This window comes from Saccopteryx leptura, chromosome 13 (assembly GCF_036850995.1).
Source record: "Saccopteryx leptura isolate mSacLep1 chromosome 13, mSacLep1_pri_phased_curated, whole genome shotgun sequence".
In the NCBI taxonomy this organism is placed as follows: domain Eukaryota; kingdom Metazoa; phylum Chordata; class Mammalia; order Chiroptera; family Emballonuridae; genus Saccopteryx; species Saccopteryx leptura.
This window is the reverse complement of record NC_089515.1, coordinates 10,996,687-11,012,585: the sequence shown is the minus strand read 5'-3', so window position 1 is coordinate 11,012,585 and position 15,899 is coordinate 10,996,687. Positions and strand designations below refer to the sequence as shown.

Below are 15,899 nucleotides of genomic sequence, written 5' to 3'. Positions count from 1 at the left end.
AACTCTGATGAGCAAATGTGATATAAGAGAAAAATTATGATGTCATGTTGCCACCATGGACCCATCTATCTATCAATACCAATCTAGTAAATCTGTGTGGTCCAAAACATTCCCACCTGGTAGAATGTTCTGCTTCCTGAAACAGAAGAGGATGACTGAAATCTTTCAAGGAATGGATAGAGAGAAGCTGAAGACTCTCAAAAACAAAGCCAAGAGATAGGTATTGTCAAAAGTCCAGCTTTGGGAATAAAGAATAGAGTGGGAGAGGAAGATCAGAATCAGAACAAGGTAGTGTAATATAATAAATGCTTGGGTTTTGCATCTTTACTTAAAAAAAAAAGAGCCTGACCAGGCGGTGGCACAGTCAGGCTGGGATGCGGAAGACCCAGGTTTGAGACCCCGAGGTCACCAGCTTGAGCGCAAGCTCATCTAGTTTGAGCAAAAGCTCGCCAGCTTGGACCCAAGGTCGCTGGCTCCAGCAAGCGGTTACTCGATCTGCTGAAGGCCCGCAGTCAAGGCACATATGAGAAAGCAATCAATGAACAACTAAGGTGTCGCAACGAAAAACTAATGATTGATGCTTCTCATCTCTCTCTGTTCCTGTCTGTCTGTCCCTGTCTATCCCTCTCTCTGACTCTCTCTCTGTCTCTGTAAGGAAAAAAGAAAAAAAAAAGAAAAAAAGAAAATCCCCTTACTTATTTCTCTCAACTTGCCACCAGGCAGTCCCCGGGTTATGAACAAGAAAGACAGGTTCTGTAGGCTTGAAAATGTTTAAGTATTTATATACACAAAGGTAAAAAATCAATACTATGCTAAGACAAACATCTGCCTAAATTGCATTTAATAGGTAAATGTACCTGTTCCAACTTATATACATACAAATTCAACCTAAGAGCAAACCTCCAGAACCTCTCCCATTGTAACCCAGGGACTGCCTCTGGCAAAGGAGACAGAAATATCTACTTCCTTGCTTCTAAGAGAACTGCCCAGTTGTTGTTTTTAAAGAAAAAGTCAGTCAAATATTTATTCAAATACTTTATCCTTTTCCTTATTAGGAGACCAAAAAAACCTGCACCACCTACTCAGGTGTATTTTGATTAGTCAGTAGAAGAGGATAGCTACTGTTAATTAAGTCCCAATAAAGCCTATTTGCTTCTAAAGTAGGCTAAAACCTTTTTAAAAATTGCATGCATTAAGTGTCTTACTGGTTAGAAATCCATACATTTCTCAATTTGAGGAAATGTAACAAAATAGTAGAAACTTCCTTCATCACCACTAGCTTAAAAAACTGAACAGCGGCTGCAGTAGCCCACCCACAATAGTGAAACTTACATTCTTTAAAATAGTTACTGCACAACCATTATTCCACAATTAAAATGCCACATTTGAGCCTGTGACACAGTTTCTAAAACTAACACATTACAATACTACATATATGAAAGGTTCAACTGCAATCAAGATAAGACATCCAGTACGGCTCCAACTAATCCAAAATTTCACAATATACAAATAGAGACTACACAGTTGTAAACCACGTTAACAGCACGTGTTGCATGCTTCTAAAATTCTGTGATTTCCTGCAAGATTGTTTAAAAACAAGTTAATCTTTTTACTGCGTTAGACCAGGAAAGTTGAACTCAGAAGTAGCAGCAGAAGGCCGTGTGTGCTCAAGTGGAAACCTCAGTAAGTGTGCCAATCCATGCCCCGCAGGCCTTTGAGAAGCTCAGGATTTGAGGACAGGATACAATGAGTGTGGACTGAAGGGAGAGAGGTGGTGGGGTGGGAGGTGAAGACTGATCCAGGAGAAGAAAGAAGTGCTGTTCTGTGCAAAACCAAAATAAAAGCATAGGATACAAGACACAGGTTCACAATGGGTGTAGGAGGGCATACGTGTGCATGTAAAGCACAGGGCTGGTGGATTTTAAGTAAAAGTCAACAGTCAACATCAAAAATGCACAAAAAAATCTAACCATGCTCTTCTCTTTAATTCTAGAAAGCCAGCAGCCAGAAGAAATGTACTTTTTTCGTGCCCCACCTACCCACCCCACCATTCTCCATTGGAATGGAAGATCCTTCCCTAGGAAATGGAACAGTCCCAGAGAAAAGACATTCATAAACTAATATCTGGAGCTTCCTCCACAAACTAGCAGCTCTGCATCCAATTAGCCTGAAGAGAAGCCCACAATTACACTTGGAAAGGCCCCTTGCAAACACAGAAGTAACTACTAATTAGCCTTTTTAAAACATGAATAGAGCTCAAGATACCAAGATTTGCAAAGTCTCAGACATGAGAGATCAAAACAAACAAAAATTGGTAAGATTAAAAAAAGATAAGAAACTAAAAGAAAACTTTTTAAAAAAACTCTATAATTACTATCCTCAGAGAGGTAAGATAAAAATTAAAAGCACTGCCATGAAAAAGCAATCCAAATGCTCTTAAAATTAAAAACTAGTCACTGTTAAAACTTCAACAGAAAAAAGAATACATCAAGGAACTCTCCCAGAACAGAGCAAAAACTAGTTAATAGACTTAGAAAATCAAAACGGGAAATTCAACATCTGACTAGTAATTGTAAGGTGGTCAGCAATGGGGGAAAGTCACGTGAGGAACCCAGACCCGGGAACTTTGGCTAGAGCCGCCCACACTCATGCGCACCAAAAGAAACTTCCCAGGAGTCCTGGGGAAAACAGCGACTGTCTATCAGACAGTGAGATTTCACCACGTCATATTAGCTCGACCACTCGAGAGACCCTTTAAATATCCTCCACGTGGGTCACCCCATGCGACTCCTCTGGCCTCTGTCCCCGGAACCAGAGAACCTCGTCGGGCGGGATACGCTGTACTAAATAAAGCTTTTGCTTATCCACACTTCGTGGCTACGCCCTTCCTTCTTCCTCGGCGGGGAAAATACCTTACAATAATAATTCTAGAGAAAAGAGAAAATGTAAAGGGAGCAAACTATTGACAAATAGAAGAAAATATCCCAGAAATGTTGGGGGGGGGGGGGAGTCATATAGAAAAGAACAAAAATTGAAATGGCACCTGAATTCTCCATTCTAATACTGCAAGCTTAAAGTCAATGAAGCAACACTTTACAAGTTCCAAGGAAGAAAAATTCTCGGGTAAGAATTCTATACCCGAACTGTCAATCAAGTATGAAGGCAGCATTTTTTACATAGGCAAACTCTTATCCACACATTTTCTCAGGAGGCTATTAGAAGATATATTCTAAACTAAACACCACACACACACATGCACAAATACACCAATAAAAAGAAAGACATCAAGTAATTATTTGGGAAGTCCCTGAGTAGCAACTGTGTAGAGACCCTGCGGAATAAACAGGAACAGAAGACTAACGGCTTCCCGCGCAGACACAAACAACATACTGATTCACTGAGCACTGTAAAAACACTAGGGACAGGTTCACGGTGAGTCTGATAAAGGTGTTGCAAAGTTTTTAAGGTAAGTTTAATGAAAATTATGCAAGTATAAACAAGGCAACTAACAACAAAGTTCTTTCTCTGTGAAAGAAAATGTCATCTGATATATTCCTAGCCCTTGAGTGAAGATTTACATAGTCAAATGTAAATATGGTTTATTGATTGAACCAAAGATTGTGGTATTGAGAACTGAAGAGCTGATGTGTGTAGAGATATAAAAGGACTAAATCCTCCCTTCAATGGGAAGTTAATAGGTAACATAAAAGTGATAAATTAAACAATAACAATATTAACACACTGAAATATGTAGATAAATATCAGAAATGCTAACTGCATTAAAAGTGACTGACTCGGGGTAACAGGTCCAGGAATAGGCAGGAGGGAACCACTGATTTTCATCAAGTGTCTTTTTCACAATTTGAGTTTTTAAATTACAAGCCTGTATTTTAGTAAGAACAAAGTTTTAAGGCTAAAGAGTTTGCTGAGTCTTAAATCCTCAGAAATTGAGAAATAAATCTAGTGAAATTAAATTTTTGTCTCAGTGTTTGCAATATTCTAAGGCACAGGAATGAGAAAGCTCAGACTGACCAACAAACTACCAGAATGGTCCACAGGCTCCTCTAAAAAGAGAGACAGACACAGGCACACACCCACCTATACTACACACACCTCCCATATCCATGTGAAAGGCAGGTCAGTTCCCAGTCATCCAAAGCAGCAAATCTTGTCTCTTTATCCCCCCCCCAACCCCCAAATTTTATAGACTCTAGTCACCAAACATTTCCAAAATCCGAAACTTTGCTTAAGATGCTGTATTTGTTCAAGCCTTCATCTCCTGTTGTAAAGCCAGTTGCCACGGCCACCATCACAGCTGCCTGGCCCATGCAGGTTCGCATTTGATTCGGACAGACAGTAATGAAACAACGGAGCCAAGAACTGGGGGACCAGTTAGCTTTAATCCTACCTTGCACCCCACAGGCGAGAAATACACACAGTAGGAAAACACTTCCCTTTCCATTCAGGGCTCCCAAAGCCACTGACTTATCTGAGTTTCCTAGAATCAAAGGTTTCTACCTCACCAGCCTTATTCACCTCTGTTCCCCATCTCCTCCTCTCTGCACAAACTCTGCACAAACTGGCTACTCCCTCAGCATTCCACCATCTTGGCTGCCTCTCCTCTCCTCCACATGGCCTTTCTCTACCCTGCTCCAGCATGGGCTCCTCTGCCCCATTTTATAGTGTAAAAATCAAAACCTTTAATCCAATATATAAACAAGGAAGTCTCTGATACAAAGTCACTATCTGAGGCATGATGGGATTCCTCATGAGAGTGCACCACCCCACCATGCAACAGTCAAGGGTGTGGGGAAAAGCTTAGTTTTAAAACTAAGCCTTAGGCTATAAGGACCCTGCCTGCTTACAGCCTGTCCCTCATACCCCAATGCAAACTATAAGCAAGCAAAAATATATATCATATTCACAAACTTATTTAACCGACAGCTGTCTAGACCACAATAATTACAACCCCCTAACTAGTCTTCAGGCCTCCATTCATTCTCCTTTCTCATCTAAATTCACTCACTAAGACAGCATTCACTAAGTGGACTCTAACATCGCTCAGTGGCTTCTACTGAAGAAAACCCTCCATCTAACAGGGAACACAGGCCCTTCACCCTTCACTCTCTAGGCCTTTCTATCTACCCACGTGTAACTGGGGCACACCCAATGTGCCTGCCTCACACTCTGTGTTCCAACAATAATTTCAACTCTGGGTCTTAGGCACAGCCTGCCTAAGTCTCTTCAAGTCATCCTCAATTCTCCTGACAAACATCCTTGTACAGCTTCTCTGTCTCCTCTATGCTACCATGTACACACATAACTTTACCACTCAACCTTAATGATCTGTCCATCATCTGCCATACTAAACTGAGTCTCATTCATCACCAGAGGCTAAACTAAAGTCCCTGGCGTACAGTTAGTTGAAAAGAACACCGTTCAGACAGATGCGTAGTCAGAACACCTGCAACTACAAATTACAGATCTCTGCAACTCTATCTACAGAGATTAATAGCCAAATGTCCACAGAAGAAGAAAACTGAAAGGCATGCTGGCTCTGCCAAGACATATCACAAAAGGACCTCAACAATTTTTTTATATAATATTTAACAGTTTACAATGTGATTATAATGGTCTACAACTTGCAGAGTTAACTTTACTTGCAGTATTTAAAGAGGAAGAAAACGGCATTTATTGTCTCTAAGGGTTTGGGACTGGGCCTTACATAAACATTCTGATGTCTTTCTCTTTACAGATCCATCCATGCCACTTTGTGCAATAAATGTCAAAAAATGGCAAGACTAAATCCCGGTAAGATTTCCAAATTTAGCCAATCAATATCCTAGCGATGCTTGCTGCAGCACAATTCCACTGATCTGGACGGCAAGAAGATTCCGAATAACCACCACCAATGCTGCAAACAGTGCATATTTTAAGACCTGAATACTTTAACTGATGCACTTGTAAAATGACTGACCAATCTGAAAACTGGCAGACAGGACCTGACCAAGTAAAGGGCAACTTTATTTATGATTTAACGAAAATAAATTTCATTCAGTTCAACAATCAATTTTGAACACATTTTTAACAGTAATTTTAAAAAAACAGAATAATTTCACCAAGTTCAGTTTAAAATACTGTGAAGGTTCTGTTCATCAGAAGAGAACCTTCAATGCACCGGGTTAGTGACTGTCCTGAGATCATGGCACAGGATCATCAATGCAAGATCCCTCCCTCCACCCATCCATTGGCTGTTACCTCATCCCATCTGCCCCATCCCCCAACATGTTCAGAGAGGGAACCATTCTATTCTGTTCAACACAGTTGGAATATGAGTAGATACGACATAGGCTCCATCGGGGCAGAAGCTGTAAAACCCATTCTGTTCACTCTCATCTTTGTCTCTGCTGAGAATGCCAGGACCCAGAAGAGAGCTTCTCTCCAGAATGGGATGACTTGTGACAAGCCAGCTCTTGGTGGTTACTATCATAGAAAACTGACTAACATAGAATGAAGAGGTACACTAAACAGTTACACTTCCCTAATTAGATTCTGCCAATGATACATGAGTGAGATTTGGAAGGCTAGAGCAAGGCAAAGGATATATTATTGCTGCTGCTGCTGGTTCTAGCAAGCAAGGTTGGGGTGTGAGAGTCTGAGGCAGCCAAACTCCAAGTTCCAGTGTCTGGTCACCAGACGTGGGGGTGATGGGGGCAGCTGGGATGATGTAGGAGAGGCACAGTCACCTGCCCTCTGGAATGAGGCTGTAGGGGAGCAGCCTCTATACCTCTAACCTTCCCAAGAATCTCTAGAGCATCTGATACTCAGTATTAGATCTCTTCTTGCTTTGAGACCTACGTTGGTTTCTTACACTGAACTGTGACAAAGATTTGGTTCCAGAGTAGTTACAGGACACAGACTCTCAAAAGCTAGGAAGCTGTTTTTGGTCTTCCAATCCAGTTGGATGTCAAGGTAATGACATTGCTACCATTAGATAACATAATACTAATAGTGCACGGCACACAGTAGCAAGGAGTTATTTAAATTATCGCCTATAAGTACCTAGAATAAAGTTCTTGAAGAAAAAATCTGACAGTTATGATGGAAATGAGAAATATGGATCCTGACAACAGGTGAAAGCTTGAAGGAATTTATTAGCTTAAGCATCCACGACTGCCATAAAATAATCTCTTAAATCTTACAGGCACAGGGTTGAAAAAGCCGACAGCACATGTAAAAAGGAAATGCAAAATAAAACCACAAGGAGATACACTACTGACCTCTAGAGAGGCTGAAATGAAAGACTGACAAGGCTTACATGTGAAGCCTTCCCAGTACAAGTGTCCACTAGTATGTGGAGCAACGGGAACTCTCACACATTGTTCGTGGGAATTAAACTGTTCAGCCACTTTGGAAAACAGTTTAGCAGTTTCTCTCAAGTTAAACATATAGTTAAAATATGACCAAGCAATTCTAATTGTAGGTATTCATATGAAAACCTAAGTCCACACAAAACCTACATGATTGCACACAACAGCTTTATTAATAACAACCCAAACTGGAAACAACCCCAATGATTATCAACAGATGAGTACATAAACAATTTGTGGTATATCCCAAAAAAGAACAGTAATCAGCCATAAAAAGTAATAACTTATCCATGCAAAAACAATAACAAATCTCAAAAACAGAGTGAAGGAAAGAAGCCAAGCATGAAATAATACAGATTGTATGATTCCATTTATATGAAAAACTAGTGACAGAAATCAATGGATACTTGGGGTTAGGGGCAGGAGTACTGACTACAAAGCTTAAAAAGTCCATATTTCAGTGAAGGAACTGTTCCACCTCCTGACTGAGCCACCAGTAGTGGTCACTACTGGAGAGACAGTCAGTCCTGCTCGGGCCTCTTACACTCCTACATGTCTTGTTGAGTGTGCCAACGCTGCACGGCCCAGACAACTGCCCCTGAACGCGGGGGCCCCTGCACAGCTGGTACCCTTCAAAGATGAGATCATGTCTCCCCCTGGACAAAGAGAAGGCTTGCCGACAGCTTTCTATAAAAAGCAGTGGATTCCCCAAGTTCAGCCTTCTTCAGCCGCGACATAAATCCACTGAGGGAGCATCCATCTTGACCACACTCTGTCACCCCCGGAGGACTTGGGAGGAAGGGAACCTAAACAAATCTGCTGATTCTCATGCTATCTGCTGGGCCATGAATAAGAAACTCTTTCTCTGACCCAGGCATATCCCAGCTTCTGCCAGCACCCAGTAATCACAGTAGGCCTAGCTATTCTTTTATAGCTTGCCCAAATCCCAGATCAAACAGTCACCTGGGTCAAAATTCACAACCTACATGGCCAAAATAAGTACACTCTATTAATAAATATGGAGGACGGAGAAGAGATAAAGGGAAGGAGAAAGAAGAAAATGGGAGGAGGAGGAGGAGGAAGAAAAAGAAGAGGAAGAAGGGAAGGAAGGAGGAGGAAGGAAGGAAGAGGAGGAAGGGGAAGAAGGGGAGGAAGGGAGGAAGGAAGAGGGAGAGGAGAGGGAAAAAGTCAAGACACCAGAAATTCCCTAGTAGAAGAGTGAATCCAGATTTAGGATGGCAGGAATGTCAGTATGGTCTTATTATGCCCAACCTGCTCTCTCTCTCTCTCACAGACACACACACACACACACACACACACACACACACACGCTTAAACTGTCCTCTGAGAAGGAACTGAGAAGTATACTGGCGAGGAATACATTAATATCCTTGAAAAAATGCCATAATGGCTGTCCTTTGCAGTTCTGAGTTAAAGATAGGCAATACTGCCATTAAAAGGGGCTTCCTCATTTCAATGGGATAATAAGATTCCCAGGGTGATAAAGGAGAAGTAGAAATATTCAATCCTCGTGTAAAATGAGCGTGATTATGGTAACAGGCAGCAGGACCAGACTAAATATCAGAATGGCTTGGATTTCTGGTGGTAGCTAGCCATGATGTCCTTAGCAAAAACAACTAGACACTACACACTAAGCTAGAATTACTTGGTGTGTAGAAATCAGCAGAAAAAAAGAGAAAAACTCTAGGTCTATCTAACAGAGGCCTGACTGAAGTGACCACAGTGGAAGGTTATGGCACCTTAGTCCACAGATGGAGCCTGTTGACAGAGACAGAGGCAGAGCAGGGGAGGATGGGTCCCACCGAGGAAAGGCCCTATAGAACTGCACCGAGAGCATCCTTAGCCTCCCACCTGGCCTCTTCCAGCAGAATCTGCAGCTATTTATCCAGAAGAATACATCTGGGAAATAGACTCATGCAAGGCACTCGCTCTGAGCTGAAAGTCACCACTGGGGACCAGAATGTCACTGTGGCAAACCAGTCCGATCAGCTTGGTGTCACACTGATAAACGCTGTTTGGGCCTCAGTCCACCTTGTAGTGGGCCCAGTAGAGCCATGGACTCAGCCTGTAATTTCCGAGTTCCTAAATGCACAATTAACAGCTCCCTGAACTATGGATTAAGGGGTATCAGTGTAGGAAGGGCCAAGTACATGCCCTAAGTGTGCCCCTTCCTACCCAAATAATAAACTCAAAGCACACCCTGTGGAAACTGCAGAGAACCTGTCTTTCAAAGACTTGAAAGATAGAGGAATAGCGATCATTGCGGCACTCTGATCTCACTCGCCTATTGGGCCAGTGCAGAGCAGACAGGTCTTTTTTTTTTTTTTTTTTTTTTTTTTTTTTTTTAATTTTTATTTAATCAATTTAGAGAGGAGAGAGAGAGAGATAGAGAGGAGAGAGAGAGACAGGGGGGAGGATCTGGAAGCATCAACTCCCATATGTGCCTTGACCAGGCAAGCCCAGGGTTTCGAACCGGCGACCTCAGCATTTCCAGGTCGACGCTTTATCCACTGCACCACCACAGGTTAGGCCGAGACAGGTCTTAAAGAACACATTCTAGGAAATCAAATCAGGCAGAGACTGCAATGGTAGTTGCTGTTCCAGATATGGCCTTTTTACAGGGACAAATCAACACAGTATATCCAACACCTTAGTATGTACCCGTCAAGCTAACAAATGCTTTTTTTTATCTATTCCAGAACAAACCACCAGAGCTGTTTGCACGTAGCAGTGGGAAAGTCCACTCACGGTCATAGCTCAAGGCTACACCAGTACTCCGACTAGCTTTCATTATTGGTCCATACTACTGTGGCCATCTCAGCACTTCACAGGTCCACTCCAGGGGGACTCCGCCCAGCAACTCCATCCCCACATCCCACGCACACTTCGTACTATGCAGCTTTCTCATTATCGCCAACCTAATAGGTTCAAAAAAGATGTTGCATTAGTTTTAATTTACATATCTGATTATTTAGTAATTTCAAATGTCTTCCTATGCTGGTTAGGATGTCCTATTCTGTAATCTATGTATTACTATCATTTGCCCATTCTTCCACAGACATCACTGTCCTCTTTTTATTGATTCCCTTATAAATTTTAGGCACTTCTAAAGTATGTTCTCATTCATTTGCCTTTTGCTGAATGGAAATCCTTAACTTTTATATAATCAAAGTCATTATTTTTTCAGTTTTAAAAGTTTGTAAAAGTTTGAGAAGTCTTTCTCTGTCCTGAGGTGAAGATCTCCTTTAGCATTGTCTTTTATTAATTTTTCAGTTTTTCCTTCCACATTTAGATCTTTCCTTTATCCCAAGTCCATCCTATGTTACAGTTTTAGGCTAGTTTATTCTTCACACAGAGAGCCATTCTCCCTAACAACACTACTCTCTTCTCCTTCCCTGATTTTTTTATTTTTTTAAGTGAGAGGAAGAGAGATAGTGAGACAGATTCCCCATGATTCATTTAACAATCCCTGCCTGGGGCCGATGCTTGATTCAACCAAGCTATCCTCAGTGCCCAGGGCTGACACTTGAACCAATCTAACCTCTAGCTGCGAGAAGGAGAGGGAGGGGAAGAGAAGCAGGAGGGAGAGGGAGGGGAAGAGAAGCAGATGGTCGCTTCTGTGTGCCCTGATCAGGAATCGAACCCGGGATGTCCACAGGCTGGGATGAGGCTCCATCCATTGAGCCAATCAGCCAGGGCCTCTCCAGTGATTTATGATGCCACCTTAAAGTTCTAAACATATACAGGTAAGTCTCAGCTCTCTAATTTGTCCCCCTCCCATCTATTTTTTTTATTCTTGCACTTACACTAGTTTTATATCCTTGAAACAGTATTTTAACTTCCAATAAGGCAAGCCCTGTTAAAGCCGATCTTTAAGACTGGTTTAGCTTTTCACAAGCATTATCCTGCCTGACATATATATCTTAAATTTAGATGATTGAGTTTGTCAGACAAACCAAAAGGAATTTTGATAGCACTTATTAAATTTATAGATTAAAATGGAGAAAACTGACATTCTTTTAAAACATTTTTTAATTTATTGATTTAGAGAGGAAGGGAGAAAGAAAAGAAACAACTATTTGCTGTTCTACCCATCCATGGATTCACTGGTTGACCCCTACATGTTCCCTGACTAGGGATCAAACCAGCAACCCCAGTAGCGCATCAGGACGATGCCCCAACCAATCCAGCTATTCCACCAGGGCCTGTTCTTGTAAGTAATCTTATCCCAAGAACATAAAAAAGTTTTTCCATTTATTTAGGTCCTCTTCTAGTTTCCTATTAAAGTTGTAAAGTTTTCCCCTTTAAAAGTTTTATGTATTCTTGAGTTAACTTCTAGAGACTTTATAGTTTTGTTTCTATTATTTTATACAATATTTAGTTTGGTTACTAGTTGATTATTGCTAGTGTAGTAAATGCTATTATTGACTTCTGTAGGTGATCTTTAATCCAGCAACCCTGCTAAACTCTTACTAGATCTAATCCTAATAGTTTCTCTCTTGATTCTAATGGTTTTTCTAGGTAAGTGGTATTATCTGCAAACAATGAGTTTTATTGTTTCCCTCCCTATCCTTATACTTACTATTTCCCTTTACAGCCTTAGCCAGGAACTTTCTTATCATATTAAATAGTAATAGTGATGGGGATACCCTTAGCTTATTACCAATCTTGAAGTACTTAAAATTTCTCCATTAAATATTATTGTTGTAGGTTTCTGGTAATAACTTTTATATAGTTATCTTATATTTTGAGCTGGATCTTATTAAATAATTTTATGGTACCAAGATAATTATGGTTTTCCTCCTTTAGCCTATCAATGAGATAAATTACATTAATAGATAAATAAATGTTAAACCATGCTTACATTCCTAAAACAAATTCTACGGATCAGAATTCTTTCAAAACATGGTTAGATATGATGAGCTTGTACACTATGTACGATTTTCCCATCTGTGCTAATAAATAAAATAAGAGTTATACTTTTCTCATATTATCCTTATCTAGTTTTAGAATCAAGATCTCACTAATCTCCTAAAATGAGCTTGACATCTCTTTTTTCTTCTTCTCATTTCCCAGAACTAGTAAAAAGGAATTGTGTTATCTAAAAGTTCAATGCAACTCACTTATAAGAGTATCTGGGTCCAGAGTTTTTGAAAGGAGATACCTTTAACTACTATTTCAGTTTCTTAAATATTTATGAGGCAGTTCAAGCTATCTTTTTCTTCTGATACTTTCAGTTTATAGTTTTTAAAGAATTTTTACATTTCTTTTTGATTTGATTGATTTTAGAGAGAGAGAGAGAAACATTGATTTGTTGTTCCACTTATTTATGCATTCATTGATTGGTTCTTGTATGCGCCCTGACTGGGGATCGAACCCACAACCTTGCCATATGGGGATGACACTCTAACCAGCTGAGCTACCCAGGACTAAGAATTTATACATTCCATCTAGGGCTAGGCTTCCAAATTTATTAACCTATAGAAATTCATAAAATTATTTTTTAATCTCATGTTTATAATTATTTCCCATTTTTCACTTATTTTATTTGCATCTTCTTTCCTTTATCTTATTAGAAAGAGGTCTAGCTTATTAATCTTCAAAGAATTTGGCAAATTTTGTTATAACTTCACAGATTTCTGCTCTTTTATGTTTTTTTTTAACTCTTCATATGAACTCTGTTTAGGCACTAAAGCAAGCTTCCTGCAGCATTTAAGTAAGTCACCTGCCACTCTGTCCAAGGTCTGCTTTTACCACACAGACTTCAACACAAAAACTATACAATATAAATATTATTTGCATGTATGCATGACACAGGAAAGAATCAAATACAAATCTTATCAACCATACCTACTTGTGAATGTCTAATTAAAGCAGCATCTTGAAGGTAAATTAGTTATGTGCTGATCCCACACTCACACACAAATGTATAAGGCTGTGACTATCTATCTGAAGCAAGACAAACATTTTTCTGCAATGATAATTGGACAATTAGTGGTGCGGTTTGATAGAATTAGTAACTAGAAATGACATCTCCCAGTTGCTTTACCAGATGCCATTCAAAACTTGCAGTTATTAATAGGACAAAAAATTCTGGCTGTAACGGTAAATTTGCACCCCCCTCCCCCCAAAAAATCCACTCAAAGCAAAAGCGCACTTTTTTCCCTAGCTATGAAAGCATACATCCTGGCTGGGGGCAGTTTAGGAATGCAAGGCAGATTTTGGTTTTAGGTTTTTCTGCCTGCAGTTGAGCGTTAAGGCAAATCAGTACAAGTTCAACACGCAACAGAATTTTGGATTTGGACACATGCTGAATGGCTTGTTCGCATCAGTGTAGGCTTTGAAAATAATTTTATAGATTAACTTCAAAACGGATGTCGTCACAGCTCCCACTGCATTAGTTTACTCGAGAAGCAACTCATATATTTTCCTCTTAGGGTGCAGACAGAAGGTGCACACTGGAGAAGAGAGAGAACGGGTGTCGATGTAGGTCAACTTTCTGATTCCCGATTAAGGCAGACTGGCTGAAAGCGCAAGCACAGAAGTTGCCAGATTTTTCTCTCCCCGGCTGCAAGAAGGAAAGACTGAAGGCCTCTCCCTAATGCAAACTCAGACTGCCTCATTTTCCTCTCACGTTTGAGGGTGCAACTTTAAGGAGGAAGGGGGCTACCGAGAAGAAAAGAGCGTCCCAATGAGGGACACCCATCTGTGATAAGGATCGCCTCCGCAGAACTTGCGGCTGTGCGCGCACCAGGCGGCTTTCTCCCGGCCAGGTAATACAAGAAGCCAGGGCCGCCGCGGCGCTGGCCGCCGCCACCAAACGGGGGAAGGGAGGCGGGGACGGGAGGGAGCGGAGCGGAGCGGAGCGGAGGGGGGACCCGGGCCTTAAACAAAGGAAGCGGGGCTCCGAGAGGGGTGGGCTCGGAGTCCGGGTGGGGAAGAGGAAGGCCGAGGCTGCCGGGGAGAGGCCGGACTCACAGAACTTGGAGGTGGAGGTGTTGATGTTGATGGTGGAGCTGGGGGTGGGGGCGGGGACCGCCTTGGCCACGGCGGCGGCCGCGTCGCAGCTCTTCAACATCATGATCACCCCATTGGCCTCCGCCGCCGCCGGCGGCCCCAGCTGGAGCCCCTCCTTGGGGCCCTTCCTGTCCACCGAGACCGCAGGCACGGCCAGCAGCTGCCCCCCCGGAGGCTCCCGGACAGGGGCCGGGATCGACGAGGGGGGCGGCGGCGGCTGCCGGAAGCCGTCCACGGCAGCCTCCCAGTTGTTGTGGTTCTGGTCATCCATCATCGCCTCGTAGGTGCCCCCCTCCTCCTCCTCCATGCTTTCCTCCATCCTGCTGGCCCCCAGCACCCGCCCGCCTCGCAGGCACCTGCCGCCTGTCTCAACCAGGGGCCAGGGGGCGCCGCGGCCTCCTCGAGGTCACATCGCCGGGGGCCGGGCCGGGCCGGGCGCGGCAGGGCGGGGCGGGCAGCGGGGCGCCGGGTCTCCCCCTCCGCCGGGCGGACTCTCGCAGGCAGAGCTGGCGGCGGTGGGCGCTCCAGTCTGCCGTCGGGGAGAGGCGACCGTAAAGAGGCAACGCCCCTCACGACATTTCACAGCAGCTACCTACAGGCAGTTGGAAAGGGCAGCTGGGGGAGCGGCCCGAAGAGCACGTGGTGCGAGGAACGAGCTGCGACAAGGGAAAACGAAAAGGGGCGGGAGCTGCACTCACCCTCACGGAACAGGGCAGAGGTTCGCCCCGCCTCGGCTGGCCCTGCCCGGACAACTGAGGGCGACGGTCCCGGGAGCACGCGTCGGCCCCGCCCCCGGCCCGGCCTGGCGTAATAAGGGGGTTCGGCCGCGCACGCGCAGTCGCACTGTGGTTGCCAGGACTACCGGGAGCCTAACCGGCCTCTAAAGCTGGACGCAGACCCCCGACCCGGGGTCTTATGGCACCTGCTACCCGTTTGGCGGTGTTTCTCTTGCGCTCACCCGGGTTCTGTGGCCTCCTCGCCGCAGAGGGTCTCGCAGCCCGGTCTCGGCTTGAGGTCCAAGCCTTGGAGCCACAAAGTCCCCAAGTCGCACATTGAAAACGTGTGGAGCCGCCTTGGACAGCCCTTTATGGGACAGCCCTTTGTGGGACCGCCCGCGGGCCTTAGCCCACACAACTCAGAACCGAGAATAAAAACTGACACTTGGCAGGATGGCTTAAAAAAATTAATGTGTTTGAAATAGTCATGGATTTTTAAGTTCCTCCTTCTCCATACCCTGAGGCCAGAAAATTTCAACTTAAAATCTCAAGCTTCGTGCTCTGTTTCACAAATCTGACTACAAGTTTGAGTTTGTAAGAGTCTTGAGGGTCAAAGAAAAATGATTATGGAACTATAATAATTTTTTTCATTCCTTTGTATTCTCAAATTGTAGCAAATAACAGTAATAGCAGATTATATATTATAATTGTGGAGCTCGTTCTATTGATAGCTACTGGTGCTAAGGAGTGTCTAAGAAAACCTCTTAATTACATT

The 15,899-nt window shown here is 43.1% G+C and overlaps 1 protein-coding gene across 1 annotated transcript in view; it reads right to left on the bottom strand.

The window, feature by feature from the left end:
* Nucleotides 1–15,459, bottom strand: part of CACUL1 (CDK2 associated cullin domain 1) — a 51,571-nt gene extending 36,112 nt beyond the window's left edge. The window contains exon 1 of the mRNA XM_066355500.1: nucleotides 14,370–15,459. Coding sequence (XP_066211597.1) covers nucleotides 14,370–14,727 — 358 coding nt within the window. The 5' untranslated portion in view covers nucleotides 14,728–15,459. The remainder of the gene's footprint in view (nucleotides 1–14,369) is intronic.
* Nucleotides 15,460–15,899: the final 440 nt, after the last annotated feature.